The sequence below is a fragment of the Lontra canadensis genome, unplaced genomic scaffold (genome assembly GCF_010015895.1).
Source record: "Lontra canadensis isolate GAN:19392208 unplaced genomic scaffold, GSC_riverotter_1.0 scaffold25, whole genome shotgun sequence".
NCBI lineage: Eukaryota > Metazoa > Chordata > Mammalia > Carnivora > Mustelidae > Lontra > Lontra canadensis.
In genome coordinates, this window is record NW_022631019.1 from 21,174,580 (window position 1) to 21,189,930 (window position 15,351).

General features: G+C 37.3%; 1 protein-coding gene across 20 annotated transcripts in view; it reads left to right on the plus strand.

Annotated features, from left to right (window-relative positions):
• The window catches only part of EPB41 (erythrocyte membrane protein band 4.1), a 188,472-nt gene that overhangs the window by 118,222 nt on the left and 54,899 nt on the right, over positions 1 to 15,351 (plus strand). For all 20 annotated transcript variants that reach the window (XM_032863960.1, XM_032863966.1, XM_032863969.1 and 17 more), the window contains exons 8-11: positions 2,942 to 3,029; positions 6,162 to 6,314; positions 8,438 to 8,535; positions 11,038 to 11,210. In XM_032863960.1, the coding sequence (XP_032719851.1) occupies positions 2,942 to 3,029; positions 6,162 to 6,314; positions 8,438 to 8,535; positions 11,038 to 11,210 (512 nt within the window). The remainder of the gene's footprint in view (positions 1 to 2,941; positions 3,030 to 6,161; positions 6,315 to 8,437; positions 8,536 to 11,037; positions 11,211 to 15,351) is intronic.

Genomic DNA, 15,351 nt, shown 5'->3' on the forward strand with positions numbered 1-15,351 from the left:
AACTGGGCCTTTCTACTGTACAGAACATTTTTTTAAACAACCGGCTAAACCTGAGTGAGATCTGAGGATTGGATAGCTATAATGTATTAAAAATTATTCCCTGCTTTTCATGGTGGTATTAAGGTTATATAGGAGACTGTCCTTGTTTGTAGGAATTACACATTGAAATGTTGGGAGCCATGGGTCATCAGGTTAACAGCTTGCTCTCAGGTAGTTGAGGAAAAAATGATTTGCATTGTAGGTAACTTCTAAGTTTAAGCATGTTTTAAACATCAGACAAACTTCAAATATAAGTATTATTTTCAACTGACAAGGAAATTAATAGTTTTAAAGTTAAAGATCTTACTACCTGCCCTCAATACAATCTTATGTATGTATGTATGTATTTAAAATACATAGTTATTTAAGTAATCTCCATCCAACGTGGGGCTTGATCTCATGACCCCAAGATCAAGAGTTGCATGCTCTTCCAACTGAGCCAGTCAGGTGTTCCTGCCCTTAGCTTAATTTTAAAGCATGCTTGGTTAGAGAAGTGTTTAAATACATAGTTTGATGCTTAAATCTGTATTTAAATTTGTGCTGTTAATGTCCTTTGGGGTTGGAGGAGTAACTATAGAAAAGATTTTCTCATGATTGCCACATATAATGCTTTAAAATTTGTCTTCAAGTTCAGGTGATCAAAATTTTTCTCTTTTATGAATTGTGTATAGATGTTCCACTGTACTATCATGAGAAACTTAAAGTTTCAGGGGTGCCTGGGTGGCTCAGTCAGTTGAATGGGTGACCCTTGATTTGGCTCAGATCATGATCTCGGGATCATAGGGTTGATCCCTGAGTCGGTTCTGTGCTCAGTAGTGAGTCTGCTTGGGATTCTCTCTTCTCCCTCTGCCCCCACTGCCCCTGCTCACACATGCTCTCACAAATAAATTTTTATAAAATTTATTTTATAAAAAATTCTATTAAAAAAGAATTATTAAAAAATTTTATAAAAGAAACCTAAAGTTGCAATAATAATAAACATGTATATTTTGAAGAGCAGTTTCACAACCATTATCTCATTCTATCCTACTTAGTCACATTCATTCATTCAGCAAGGATAAAAAAAGTGATTGCCTATCCTAGTCTCTGGAATTAGGTATTATCATGGATCCTACTTTATAGATAGGAGATTGAGGGAGATGCCAGGTCACTACTCTTAGGTGCAGGAGGCATGATTCCAGCATGAGTAACATGATTTGAAGTCCTGACTAAAGCCTGCTGCCTTAAACTTAAGAGTCACAACTTGCTCATGACTGTGTGATCCCTCAGGGCCTTATTTCTTCATGAGCAAAATCAAAGTGTTGGATTCTATAATCTTCGAGCCCCATTCAACCTTCAAAATCCTAAAATTGAAGCCATTGATAATAGTAACAATAACAAAAACTGTAAAATGGTTGGAAGTAACCTTAACTAGAAAAGTATATAACTTTATATGGAGAAAAAAAGAACCTATAAAACTTTCTTGAGATGCTTTAAAAAAAAAAAAAGGATTTTATTTATTTGAAAAAGAGGGAGAGAAAGAAAGAAGGGTCAGAGGCAGAGTGAGAATCCCAAGCTGACTCCAGGCTGAGGGCAAAACCCATCACTGGGCTCAATCCCAGGACCATGGGATCATGACCTGACCTGAAACCAAGAGTTGGTGGTTCAACGGACTGAGCCACCCAGGTGTCCCATTCCTGAGATGTTTTTAGTGACTAGAATACACCGTCTTGCATATGTGTTAATTTTCCCATTCTCCTTTTTTTGCGTGTGTTCAATTTTAGACTACAAAATAGAACTCAGGTGTGATGATTTAGTGCTTGTAGAAAAGAAAGTTTATTTGGGGAGGCTGAGTCATTAACAAATCTGCAGACTGTCTCCTGAGATTTTGGTTGTTGTTCCAAGGAACATTTTGTTCTTTTTAATGAGGGTAAAGACAGATGGGTTTAGAAGAGACTTTCTTCTGTTAAATGAATAGGCCACTGCTGCTTTGTTTAGTTTAAGGCAGTCCTCTGGGAAACAGGCATTTACACCGTTTTTCTTTGGGGGTGTGGCAGCATTATTGTTAGTATGAAGTTAGATTTGATTGGCCTGAATTGTGCAGCATGAGAGTGCTATCTTTTTCTTCAGATCTCAACGTAACAGGTCATGAGCATTTCTCAAAAGTGGGGAAAGTTATAAAGGAGAAGGAAAGACCATCACAGTGAGCATTTAGACAGTGAGACTGATTGTTTTCAAACAAATCTAATTCATTATGTGCCTAGTAATAAAGACGTCTTAATAACAGAGAAAGCAGCCCCATTATCTACATGCTTCTATTAACCAATTTATTTTGTTTAGGTTAGTGGGCAGGACACCATCTGTTACCAGAAGATTTCTTTTCATCAAGCCTGCCCCCATTAAGAGTCTCCAGTTAAGTAACTTCAGCTGCCCTCCTGTTTAATTTCCATAATAATTCAGGAGTATGGAAAGAAAAAGGCAGCTAAGAGGATATTTTAAATTGTACCATGCCCTCAGAGGATTTAATTTGGTCACCTCCTTGGCAAGAAAAATTAGTGGGAGGAGATTGTGTGTGTTAGAGAAAAAGGCTCAGGAGAGGGAGGGGTAGAGCTGATGGTGGTGAGGTGGTAAGGACATTGTTTAGCAGGATATTTTTTAAAACCTTTTTTCTAATAGTTTTTTTGGTGACTTTGCTTTTCTCCAAGATCTCTTTTTATTCAGACATATTTCAGTGATTTAGACACAGGTAGTGATAAGAATTATTTTCCCTAATATTTTACTTTGAGGACTATGAAATGTATCCATATATATATTGGTTATGTGTATGTGTATGTGCTTATATAAAGTGCAATTAATATATAGATGTTATTATTATAAAAGTTGGCATTGTGATGCTGAATTTCTAATTTTTATTCTACCAAAGGTCCATGACTCCAGCTCAAGCTGATCTGGAATTTCTTGAGAATGCCAAAAAGTTATCTATGTATGGTGTTGACCTTCATAAAGCAAAGGTAATGAATGATATCTTTGGCCTTTATTAATATACATGTGTCATACCTGGATCATATAATACTTGTTGCCAACTTTTATCTGGGGTATTATAAAACATTCAGAAGAGATAGTTCTTGTTAGAATTTTAAGTGTATAATTTGAATTGCCCCTTTGCAGTTCCACTGTCAGCATGAAGTTTCACACTGAAGCCCCTATAAGGATCAAAGGTATTTCACCTACAGCAGAAAAAGCGCTATTTTCCTAAAATGCAGATGCATTTGAAAATACAAAGTAGCATCTAGGCATGTTTCACAACTAACATCACCTACATCAGAATTGCTGGAGCATTTATTAAGTATGCAGATTCTGAAGGTCCTCCCAGATTTACTGAATTACTAGAACAAGACACTAGAGCTCCAAGTTGAATGAACATGTCAAATTACTCTCATTCACACCTGAATCTGAGGACCATTTATTGGCCTAAGGTAGTGGTTCTCAAAGTACGGTCTCCTAAGACAGCATTTAGCATCATCCAGGAACTTTTTAGAAATGCCGTCCCTGGGGCGCCTGCGTGGCTCAGTGGGTTAAAGCCTCTGCCTTTGGCTCGGGTAGTGATCCCAGGGTCCTGGGATGGAGCCCCATATCGGGCTCTCTGTTCGGCAGGGAGCCTGCTTCCCCCTCTCTCTCTGCCTGCCTCTCTGCCTGCTTGTGATCTCTGTCTGTCAAATAAATAAATAAAATCTTTAAAAAAAAAAAGAAAGAAAGAAATGACATCCCTCTCCCAGTCTCGCTAATAAAACTAAAAGACAAGTTAAAAAAAAAAAAAGAAGAAGAAGAAAAGAAAAAGGAAAAGAAAAAACTAATGCACATTTCAGGCCCCATCCCAGGCTTAATGAATCAGAAATGCTGCAGGTGGAGCCTAGCAATCTGATTTCACAAGCTCTCCAGGGGATTCTAATGCACATAGGATGAACCACAGTGGTTCATTTGGAAAGTGCTGGGTTGGGGATTGGAAACCTGAGCTTTAATCCTAGTTCTGCCTAGTACAACGTAACAGGATAAACTTAAGGGAAGTTGCTTAACTTATCTCATCTTCACCTACTGAAGAGGCCGGGGGTGGCCACGTGGTATGTGTGAGGTTCATTTAGAGGAACTTAACTAGAATGTATGACGAGGGGACTCAAAACCATGTCCAGTGAGAAAACAAAGGATTAGGGATACTTATCCCATAGAAGAGAAAGTTTAGGGACGACATAAAACCTGTCTTTGTGTATTGGAACGATTTTTACTATGGCTCCAGATATAAAACTAGAGTTAGTAAAATGGGAATTACAGGGAAATGCTATTCAGCATAGTTTGACAAATTGCCTAACAGTCAGAGCTTTTCTAAGATGAAATGAGCCCCTAGCTACCGTAGCAATTATTTCAGGCCTACACCATGAAAGGTCCTATTAGTCCAATCACACACCAGATGTTTGAATGTCCTTTTTTCTAAATTCCTACCAAGCGATTATTCTACCTATCGTAGACTGGAAGGTAGTGAGCATTCAGTCTCCCACCCTGAAGCTGATACCTGAAGATTCTTCCTTCTTTAGATTCTGCTAAATCTAATAAAATTTCATTGCACGTTAGTTGTTTTTCTTAAAATGTTGCTCTGGATTGTTTTGGCTTGGGTGCCTCTGTGAATCTCTGAAGTAGATGGTAGAAAAATCGGAACTGAAATTGTTTGGTTTTGCTTCTCAATTCCTGCTGTAGGCTGATGTTGATGCAAATTATCAGGGATAGATGAAGTCAAGCAGCCTGTTTCTTTCCCAAATGTAAACCAAATTGTTTCTCTAAAACATATAATTAAGGGAGAGATATAGTTGTACCCCCAGGCTTTAAGAACTTAAGAGGGCATCTTAATTCTCAGTTATATAGTCATCGAGTTAGAGCTGTTAATAATTTTTACTTCTCTTATGTTTGTACGTAATACATACAGACACTAACGTGTTTCTCTATACTCAATTTGGGAAAAGGAATAGTCGAGAAACATTTAACTCTGGGTTTTATTTTCCTTACTTGCAGACACAGATGATTAATACTATAATATATTTAATTTTTAAAAATTACTAAGGAGGCATAGAAATGTGGCTTTATCTTGCTGTTCCTCCTAGACTTTGGTATAATATTTATAATTTAATATACTTAATGTCAATAATTATGAGAGTCTGAGATTCATATTGAGTTTATACAGGAATGGTGTCAACTCCTTATGATTTTTGGATGAACATATTATCATTAAAAAATTATGATTGTGCATGCATATTGGGTAGTAGATGTAGTCCTCAGCCCTAGCCTCCAGAAGTCATGTGGTCTATGGACTTAAACCTACAGGTATAGGATGTAGATAGCTACTATAGTTACCATAGTAATTATTTACTGACTGTATGATAGTGACAGGTTTGAGTACTTTAGAACTGGGAGACCAAAATGAGAACATGAATGTTTACCCTAGAATTTTCATATGCAGACAAGCATGGTAAAAGCAGATGAGTGTCTCTTGTTGGATTATTTTTTTAAAGGTTTTATTTACTTATTTGAGAGAGCAAGTGAGAGCATGAGGGGAAGATGTCAGAGGGAGAAGCAGACTGCCCGCTGAGCAGGGAGCCCGAAGTGAGACTCGATTCTGGGACTCTAGGATCATGACCCAAGCCGAAGGCAGTTGCTTAACCAACTGGGCCACCCAGATGCCCCCTTCTTGTTGGATTATTAAGGAACACCTTTTTGGTGGATACATAGGCTCAGTTTTATGGGAAAAGTGTTGTAAAGTTACATGAGGTGAAAGCCCAATGACATTTCATGGTGGCTCTAAGGGGTGGCGGTGGCGGCTGCATTGCTCCTTCTAGGATTTAGTTCCTTTAGTGGGTAAGATATGTACGTCCATGTTTCTTGGACAAGAGAAGAGCAGATGTTCACTCACAGTGGTATGGTAACATTTTTACATGGACTCAGTACTCCCATGGATTATGATTATAAGGTTAAGCTTTACTTTTCCATATATGCTTTGTAAGTGTTTTTGGTTATCGATATCTTCAGATTATCAAATAATAGTCAAACCGTGTGTTGAGCACTATGCTGAAGACTGAACTGCTGACACTTTTCTTTTTCAGGACTTGGAAGGAGTGGATATCATCCTAGGTGTCTGCTCTAGTGGCCTTCTGGTTTATAAAGATAAGCTGAGAATTAACCGCTTCCCTTGGCCCAAAGTGCTGAAGATTTCTTACAAACGTAGCAGCTTTTTCATCAAGATCCGTCCTGGAGAGGTACAGCATTTATGCTTCTTTCCTCCTGAATCAAGCATGGACCGTGTTGGAAACATCTCTTCATTCTTGTTTTTCTTATTATGTCATCTAAGATGTCTCTCTGTAGCTAACTGTTCAGGAGCTGGTCATTCTGTTCTCTAAATTAATCAGCCCCATAATGCTTCTTGTCTTCCTTACTACTGTTCTTCTGGACATTTCTCTGTATATAAGTAAATATACCATGGCCAGAAGTGAATCTTGGATTGATAAACTTGTTCCTTGTTTACTACAGGTAAAATCTTGATGGAAAAAAATATATAAATACTTATAAATTAAGTAGCAGGAGATTTTTAAGTTGTGCGGTTAAGATACTCATATTTTGTACCACCAACACCTTACCTCATGTAATTAAGATTTATTTGTATGTGTAGCTTCTAGTGGTTACTAAGAATGTATTCTAGGTCAAGTTCTAGATTTTTAATAGAGTTGGATATTCACCTCATCCAGGCCATTCAGTTATTAGTTGGTGTTCAAGATTTAGGACTTACTTTTACAGTAAGGAATCATCATGGCGCAGCAGAAAATTATTTAAGTAGGAATTTTAAAAAGTTCTAACTCCTACTCTGTCTCTGCCACTACTAAGCAAAATATTCAGGACAGATCTAGGGCTCAGCTTCCTTATCATTTGAGTGGGATAATCCCTTCTCTATCATAGTTGATCTGAAGATCAAATGAGGTGACAGCTATAAAAGAGAAAGAATGCACTAATGTAATGAGGCTTTTTTTGTGTCTGTATCACCATCTACTGGTGGAAAATGGCTTGTTATTTTAACTTGGAAATACTGGATGTGCAGCCTTAAAAATCTTGGATAAGCTCAATGAGGCATTTATTTAATGTCCTCATTATTTACCTGTGCCTGGCAAAGAGGAGTCAATGTCTTCCCTCAAAAGTTTCAAATCTAAGAGGCATTTGGTCACCAAATATTTATTGATTGAGGGCTTTCTTTGTGCCAGGCACTATTCTAGGGTCTAAGAGTATAATAATGAACAAAATAGTTCATCCCTAACCAATCTTAATATTTTAATGTGGGAAGGCAGAAAATTTACACACACACATACACACAGACAAATAAATACGATAAAAGGAAGTCCTTGGTTTTTTTGAATGTCAACTGTATTATAGGTACTAAAACACAGAATTCTTATTGAAGAAAGCAATTAGGAACAACAATAGGATATTGAGATGTGGAATGTTATGTCTACACTATATAGTAGTAGTATGGTATAGTAGAAACCATGAAATCATGAAAATCTGGGTCTGCCACTTGATAGCTAAGAGACTGGGCAAATAACTTCTCTGATCTTACTTTCTTTGTGTGTAAAATGTGGATGATACTATCTAATCATAGTATTATTGGTAATAATAGGCACTAAATATAAATATTTAAATGTCAATTTCTTTCCTTATAAAGTATGCTTAAGTTAGAAACAAAGAGGCAAAACACTAACAGGACAGTGTTTCTCATATCCTTGGCAGGTTATGATTTGCTTTAGTCAAAGAGATCTCCAGGTAAATTAGTGGTCAGTCAAAGGAAAAAAAAGAGAAAACATTTAATAATTCAGGGATCTGGTTTGAGCCAAAATCTTTAGCTCCTATTACAAAAAACAGTTGCATAATAATATTGATTGATTGGAGGAATCATGTTATCCCATTCCCTGATCATATTGTAGTCAAATATCCCAAATGTAGACAATGACCAAGGAAGACTAATGTCTGGACAGTCAAAAGGTCACTTAATTATGTCTCAGAAAAATGTATAGCGTATGTGTGTGTGTGGTGTGTGTCTGTAGGGGGAGTGGGTTCAGATGCATATAAATATGCAAATAAGATGCATAAATAATATAAGATGAATTTCCTGGCTTCTCTGTTGTGGAAAAAGCCACCTTAAGTGAGTAGATCTCTTTTGGTAAGTAGGAAAAAATTTCAAATGAAAATTTTCAATTTCAGTTGAAGGATTTCAGTTTCTTAGACTAGCGGTAATATTCTTTTCATTTATAAGTCCTCTTCTGTTACAGCATATTTCTCTGGTACTGGATCACTTTAGTCAAATAATCATGTTTCATGTTTATTCACATTTTTATAGCAAGAACAGTATGAGAGTACCATTGGATTCAAACTTCCCAGTTACCGAGCAGCTAAGAAATTATGGAAAGTCTGCGTAGAACATCACACGTTTTTCAGGTATTCTTCTCACTTAAGTATTTTTCAGGGATAAATTATTTATGCATGTTTCTATTTTAAACCTGCTATTGAAATTTCCTTCTTTGTATGGCTGGCACTCTTTTGTTTAGCTCAGGTGAGATCATTTTAAGCAACATAAAATAAATCCAGTTCTCCTCCCTCAGGTTGAAAAATATGCCCTACCATTCCCAGAGCGCCTTTCTGTGTGTGGTAGAAGGAGAACAGAAGGGAGGAAAAGGAATCTGTGTTTACTAGGGGCTCTGTGATCATCCTAACTGGAGCTAAGATCAGTCTGTGAGGGGGAAGTACCCTGACTTACCTCCACATGGAATTTCTTGAAGCAGTACTTAACTACTTTCTGTAGGGCTGTTATATTAGAAGGTGAAAGGTAGGAAGCTGATCATTATCTTGGCTCTAATCAACCCGAGAAAAGAGGCACAGAGAACTGTCTTTGAAGCCCAATTGTATCAGATAATTAGAAAATAGGAGAAAGTTTCATCTGCTCTGCTCTGCTTTTCTTTTTTTTTTTTTAAGATTTTATTTATTTATTTGACAGAGAGAGAGACAGCGAGAGAGGGAACACAAGCAAGGCGAGTGGGAGAGGGAGAAGCAGGCCCCCTGCTGAGCAGAGAGCCCAATGTGGGGCTCTATCCTAGGACCCTGGCATCATGACCTGAGCTGAAGGCAGATGCTTAATGACTGAGCCACCCAGGGCCCTCTGTGCTCTGCTTTTCAAGAGGCCACATCATTTACCCCTTTATTCATCTATCAAACATTTTCTTTGTGCTTATCCTTTGTGTAGGTGCTGTAGTAGGCAGTGAGAGTATACCACAAGATAGTTCCAGTCCCTGTCCTGAGGAAACAGTTAATCTCGAAGAGAAGACAGACTGTAGACAAGTAACCACCTGCACTGAAAGGAGAGCCAGCTAGTTACTGTCAGCTTACCTTGTAAAGAAAAAATTCTTTATTATTGTAAATTGCATACATGGTCATAGTAAAGAAAGTGTTATAATGAACTACCCTTGTACCCACACCCAGCCTCAATATTATCATCCCAAGGCCAATCTTGTTTCATCTATATCCTTACCCATTCCTCCCACTCCTTCCCAGAGTATTTGGAAGCAAATCCCGGATCTCATGTCATGTCATTTGTAAATAAACTTGGCTCTTTATGAATGGATCTCAAGAGAGATGACTACAATATCTTTTACTTCTATTTGTGTTCTCGTATCATACTTAGCACTATAGCACAGTAGACAGGAAGAAGTGTCAGGGAAAAGAACATTTAAATTCTCATTTCAGAATAAATATGAAGGTACACTTCATAACCAATTAAGGAATCTTAATTATTGGCATTGAGGTATTTCTTTATGTTTTTATCATCCTTTTCTTTAAAAATCAAACCAAAAAAATGGAGTTTTTAGAAAGGGTAAGGGTGGAGGGTACTTGGATGGCTCAGTTGGTTGAGCATCCAACTGCTGGTTTTGGCTCAGGTCATGATCTCATGGGTCATGAGATCGAGTCCCATGGCAGGTTCCACACTCAGCAAGGAGTCTGCTTGAGATTCTCTTCCTTTGCCCCTCCTCCCACTTATGTGTGCTTGCATTCTCTCTCTCTCTCTCTCTCTCTCAGTTGTAGGATAGCATGTTTAAATATGTTTTATGACAATAAGAGAATATATTAATATGTGATTCTTCATCACACAAAAGAAAATAAATATTTGCTGAATTAAAATAAACTATCCCAAAAGGAAAAAGTACTCTCTTTTTGGTAGTATTTGATGTAGCAATTTATGTATTTATTCAGCAAACACTTATTGAATGGCAAATTCATGGCAGGCACTATGCCAGGAGTGAAAACACAAAGGTAAATAAATCATAGTCTTTATCCTTTACCCGTAGACAGCCCACAGCTTCGTAGTAGAGACTAGCACATAGATTGTTTTAGGTCAGTGCAGTAAATGACTTGGTGAAAGAATTAGAGGATATAGCACAGAAAGAGGATGGGGTTCCTAAGCAATACATACACCAAATAGCCTATTAAATAGCTTAACAGGCACTAATTGAGTTTGGAGTGCATTTGATAAAATTATTTTAATAGAGTGGAAAAAGTGCTCTGGGCTTGGACCCTGTTATTGCCCAATCTTTTGCCAGCAATGTGAACTTAAAGCAGTAACTTCTTTCTGGAAGTTCAGTTTCTTATATCTGTAAAATGATGAAAATATTACATGGATGTAATGAAAATATTACAGTGTAATAAAAGCATTTTGAAAACCATAAGGCCCTTCCTATAGGGATATATGATGATATTATTAATATAGGCCACAGTTAAATTATACATGTTGCTTTGAGAAATGACATAGAATTAAAAGAATGATTGCTTGTTTGGAACTCTGTCTTAGTAACTGTAAGGAAACAATGAGATTAATTCATGATTTTTGTCTTTATTCTCCCAGTCTCATTAGAGTGAGGTAATACATATAATTATGTTTTTCCCCCCTAGATTGACATCTACAGACACCCTTCCTAAAAGCAAATTTCTTGCACTGGGATCCAAATTTCGATACAGCGGCCGGACTCAGGCGCAGACCAGGCAAGCTAGTGCCCTGATTGACAGGCCTGCCCCACACTTCGAGCGTACAGCAAGCAAACGGGCATCCCGGAGCCTTGATGGGGGTTTGTATTGAATATTAATGATTACTTGTGATCCTAACTCACTAGGGAAAGATAAAAGAAGTTCAGTTGTTTATTAAAGAATCTCAGTGGTAAATGAAATGGATTTTACTAATTGTCTGTTTCAGTGGAGTCATCTTAAGAAAAGTAGAACTGAGATTCTGAGAGAGTAGTAACTAGATCAAGGTTCTGCTGGTAGGTAGTAGTAGATGAACAGCGCTAGAATCAGAATTCAAATGCAGAATCTTTGCCATAGCGTGAAAACCTAATGTTGTATACCGAACTAAAACCTGCTGTTTAATGTTTTTAAAGAGTTGTTTTTTCAAGTAGGAAAGAGGAAAAGGGTCTGGCTCTCGAGAACATTCATTCAAAAAGTTTAGATTATTTGCCCTATGGCCATTAGAGACAGAAAAAACAGTGATGTTACTGGAGTCTCTAAATTTTGTTTAAATAAAATAGGGAGGAAATAGATAATTTTCATGATTGTGTATACCAACCTAAGATCTTTCTGAATTTTCCTAATCTCAAGGATTTGAGAGTATTCCTAAAATGAAGTAATAAGCCATACTTAGTTCTTTATGCCATTTAAAAAAAAAAAAGATGGTTAATAAATAAAATTTCAAAAGGCAGTAACCAAAATAGAGCATTGTTGCTTATATTTATTAGGGAGTCATCAGGGCCAAGCTCTATGCTATCTACTGTAAAAGGAAACTGCATTTTACAGAAGTTAAAGGTTTGGCTTCTACCCTCAGCTAGACCTGGTTCCAAGCTCAACCCCTGTATTTATGATCTGTCTTCTTGGGCAAGTTACTTAATCTCTGTGCCTTGGTTTTCTCATTTATAAGATGGGCATGGTGATAATATAATAATACCTCAAAGAGTTTTTGTGAGGAATAAATCAGATGATGTCTATATAGTGCTTTGCACAATGGCTGAAAGTTAATAAGTGACCCCAAAATAGTAGCTATCATTAAGATACTGTTAATATTCTGGCCACAGCATTATTATTTTGTTTTATATCATCCAGAATTATGCTGCCATATTTTGGTTTGTTGCATTATGGGAGCGTGTATGAGAGACACTTCCTTCAGTTTAAGAGGAATCGGGAATGAGTCAGCCACACTTGGAAAGAAGATTCCCCAAGGAGTAGAACTTTTGTGTTTCCATATCGCAAGTCATGCTTCTGTCTTTCTGATGTTTCTCTACTGTCCTGAGTTTAAAGGGGCTGCTTAAAGAGGAAGAGGATAAGGCAGATTACAGGCTTTGTCTTATTCAATCATCATGAAGACCTTCGGAATATGGGCTCAAAGATTAAATAAGTTTTTTTAAGATATGTTAGCTGGGGGCACTGGGTGGCTCAGTGGGTTAAGCCTCTGCCTTCAGCTCAGGTCCTGATCTCAGGGTCCTGGGATCAAGCCCCGTGTCAGGCTCTCTGTTCAGCAGGGAGCCTGCTTCCCCCTCCCCCTCTGACTGTCTGCCTACTTGTGATATCTCTCTCTCTGTCAAATAAGTAAATTAAATCTTTAAAAAAAAAAAGATATGACAGCTGATGAGTGGATTGGAGTACAGTTTGGGTTAACTCCAAAACCCATGTTCTTTCAGATACCTACTCACGTATTCCTTTGTTCAACAACTTACTTTACATTTCCTACATATCAAGTATTGTTCTAGTCACTGGAGAGACAGCTGTGAACATACAAACCTAGTCTCTGCCCTCGCAGAGCTTACATTTTATGAGTAAACATACAAAACAAAATAGTTTCAGATAGCGATACATACTATGAAAAAGAAACCAGGGTGACAGATAAAGAATATCTGGGTATGGGGGAGACTGGGGAACTGTTTGAGACTGAGTGATCTATATCTAAATTTAGAAGGTCCCCCGGAGGAGCTTCTTGAACTGAGACCTGAATTATGAGAAGGAGTCAGCCATCCCAACATCTGGGGACGAATATTCTCAAGGGGGGAGTAGCAAGTTCAATGACGTGGAGGTAGGAATGAGGTTGGCATGGGTCTAGATCATTGCCGTCCCAGAGAACTTTGTGTTCTGATGGAAATCTGTTTGGTGATGTCCACTTTGGTAGCCTGTGGCCAGATGTGGCCAATTATGAACATGAAATGTGGCTATGTAACTAAGGAACTGAATTTTAATTGTTTTAAGTTTAAATAGCCATGTGTAGCTAGTAGCTCCCATGTTGGGTAGCAAAGGTCTGGCTCCTAGTGAGTAAGAGGAAAGGGGTCAAATAATTAAATAAATAAAATAAGTGAGGTCAGAGGAAGTGGGAGAGGCCAGATTGTGTAAGGCCTTGCAGGCCATCCAAAGAGTTTAGATTTTATTTTGGTTGCAGTGGAAAGTGGTTAGAGGGAGTGATATGATCTGATTTCCATTTTTAAAAAGACCACTCTGATTGCCAGGTGAATGCTTCCCTGAAGGGGAGTAAAGGAGAAGCATGGTGAAGTCGGTTGCAGGATCTGGGTGAGAGGTGATAACAGCTAGGACTTGAGTATTGGCAATGAAGACAGGGAAAAGTGGTCAGAAATACATTTTGGAGGTAGGCCTGACGGAATTACTGATGAATTAAGTGGTGGAGATGGTAAGGAAAAGAAAATCAAGGTTTATTCCTAGGATTGATTGTTTAATATGATGGGAAAGTCTGAGAGAGAAGCACAGTTGGGTGGAAGATCAAGACTTCTGTCTTGGACAAGGTAGATTCTAGATGTGGCCACTTAATCTTCATGTCTGCCATATTTATATAACACCATCAGGCATCTCCTTCCTTGTCCAGTAAAGTCGCCTACTTTTAGTTTACCTTGGGTTTGGGGAGCTATTATTTTATTGTTTTTATCCACAATTTTCAGTGAGAAACTGAGTTTGGAGAATTTAAATTACTTCTTCAATATGTCACAGACAGTAAGTTGCACAGCTAGACCTGGGTTTGTATGATACCATGTATCCCATGACTTTTTCCATTAATTAGAAATTCTTCATTGCTTAGATACTATGCCTGATGTATCTTTTCTTTCCAATAGCAAAAATAACCAGAGATTGAAGTGTTTATGAGCTTTGGTATCTTGAACAAATTAGAAAGCTTTACTTGTCGAGAGATTTATATTACTTTTAAGAAATTATATCCCAACTGTCTCTATTTTTCTAGCTTGTAGAAATGTCACAATCCAAGATATTAAAAAATCTTGATGTCTCTATTGACTAATATTAACTAGTTCTTATTAAATTATACTCTATGCTGAGGTGGGGGGGAGTGGATCTCCAAAAAAATTGTCTTGAAAATGCTATGGTCATGGTTGAGATTCTAAAACTAAAGCATGTAAGAGAATTCTAAGGGAAGATAGTCAGCTTTGATGGCTTTACCATTAGTATCAGAGTTCTGGGACTTCAAAAAAATTGTTGGAAATCATTTTTTCCAGCCACCTAATTTTATAGAAATGAAACCTAGAGCCTAAAAAATTTGTCCAAAGTTAACATAGTCTGCCAATACAAACTTGGAATCCTGTATGTTTTCTGGTTCCTAGATCAGTCCCTTTTTACCTTCATAAATTCCAGGATGGCTTCTTTCTTCCCTTTTCCTTTGAAAAACTTCTGAGAATATTTTTTTAAGATGCATAATCTTTACTGGTCTTGATAATTGCCATAATTCTTGCTACATTATGAGTGTTAATAAATAAATGTTGAAAATAAGATTATGTTTTTCCTGTCGGCTGAATGTGAGCTGGATTTTATGTTCCACTTTCTATTGGATGTTTTAAGTGCATTAGAATATCCTATTATAGCTGTTGTCCCTCTGTTTAATTTTTTCTACCTGGAAGAAAAGCACCTTTTTTTTGCTGATGTTTAGTTTTTCAAACCTTTATTCAAATCTGATGACTAGTGAAGTTGAGTACCTTTTCATCGTTTGTAGGTCATTTGCATATCATCGTTTCTGAAGTGCCTGTTCCAAACTTTTGCTCATATTTTTATTGTGTTGTCTGTCTTACTAGTTTGTAGGAGTTCTTTTTTTTTAAAAAAAATGTTTATTTTAAATTCAGTTAATTAGCATATAATGTATTATTGGTTTCAGAGGTACAGGTCTGTGATTCATCAGTCTTCTATAATACACAGTGCTATAGAGTTCCTTATACTTGTCTC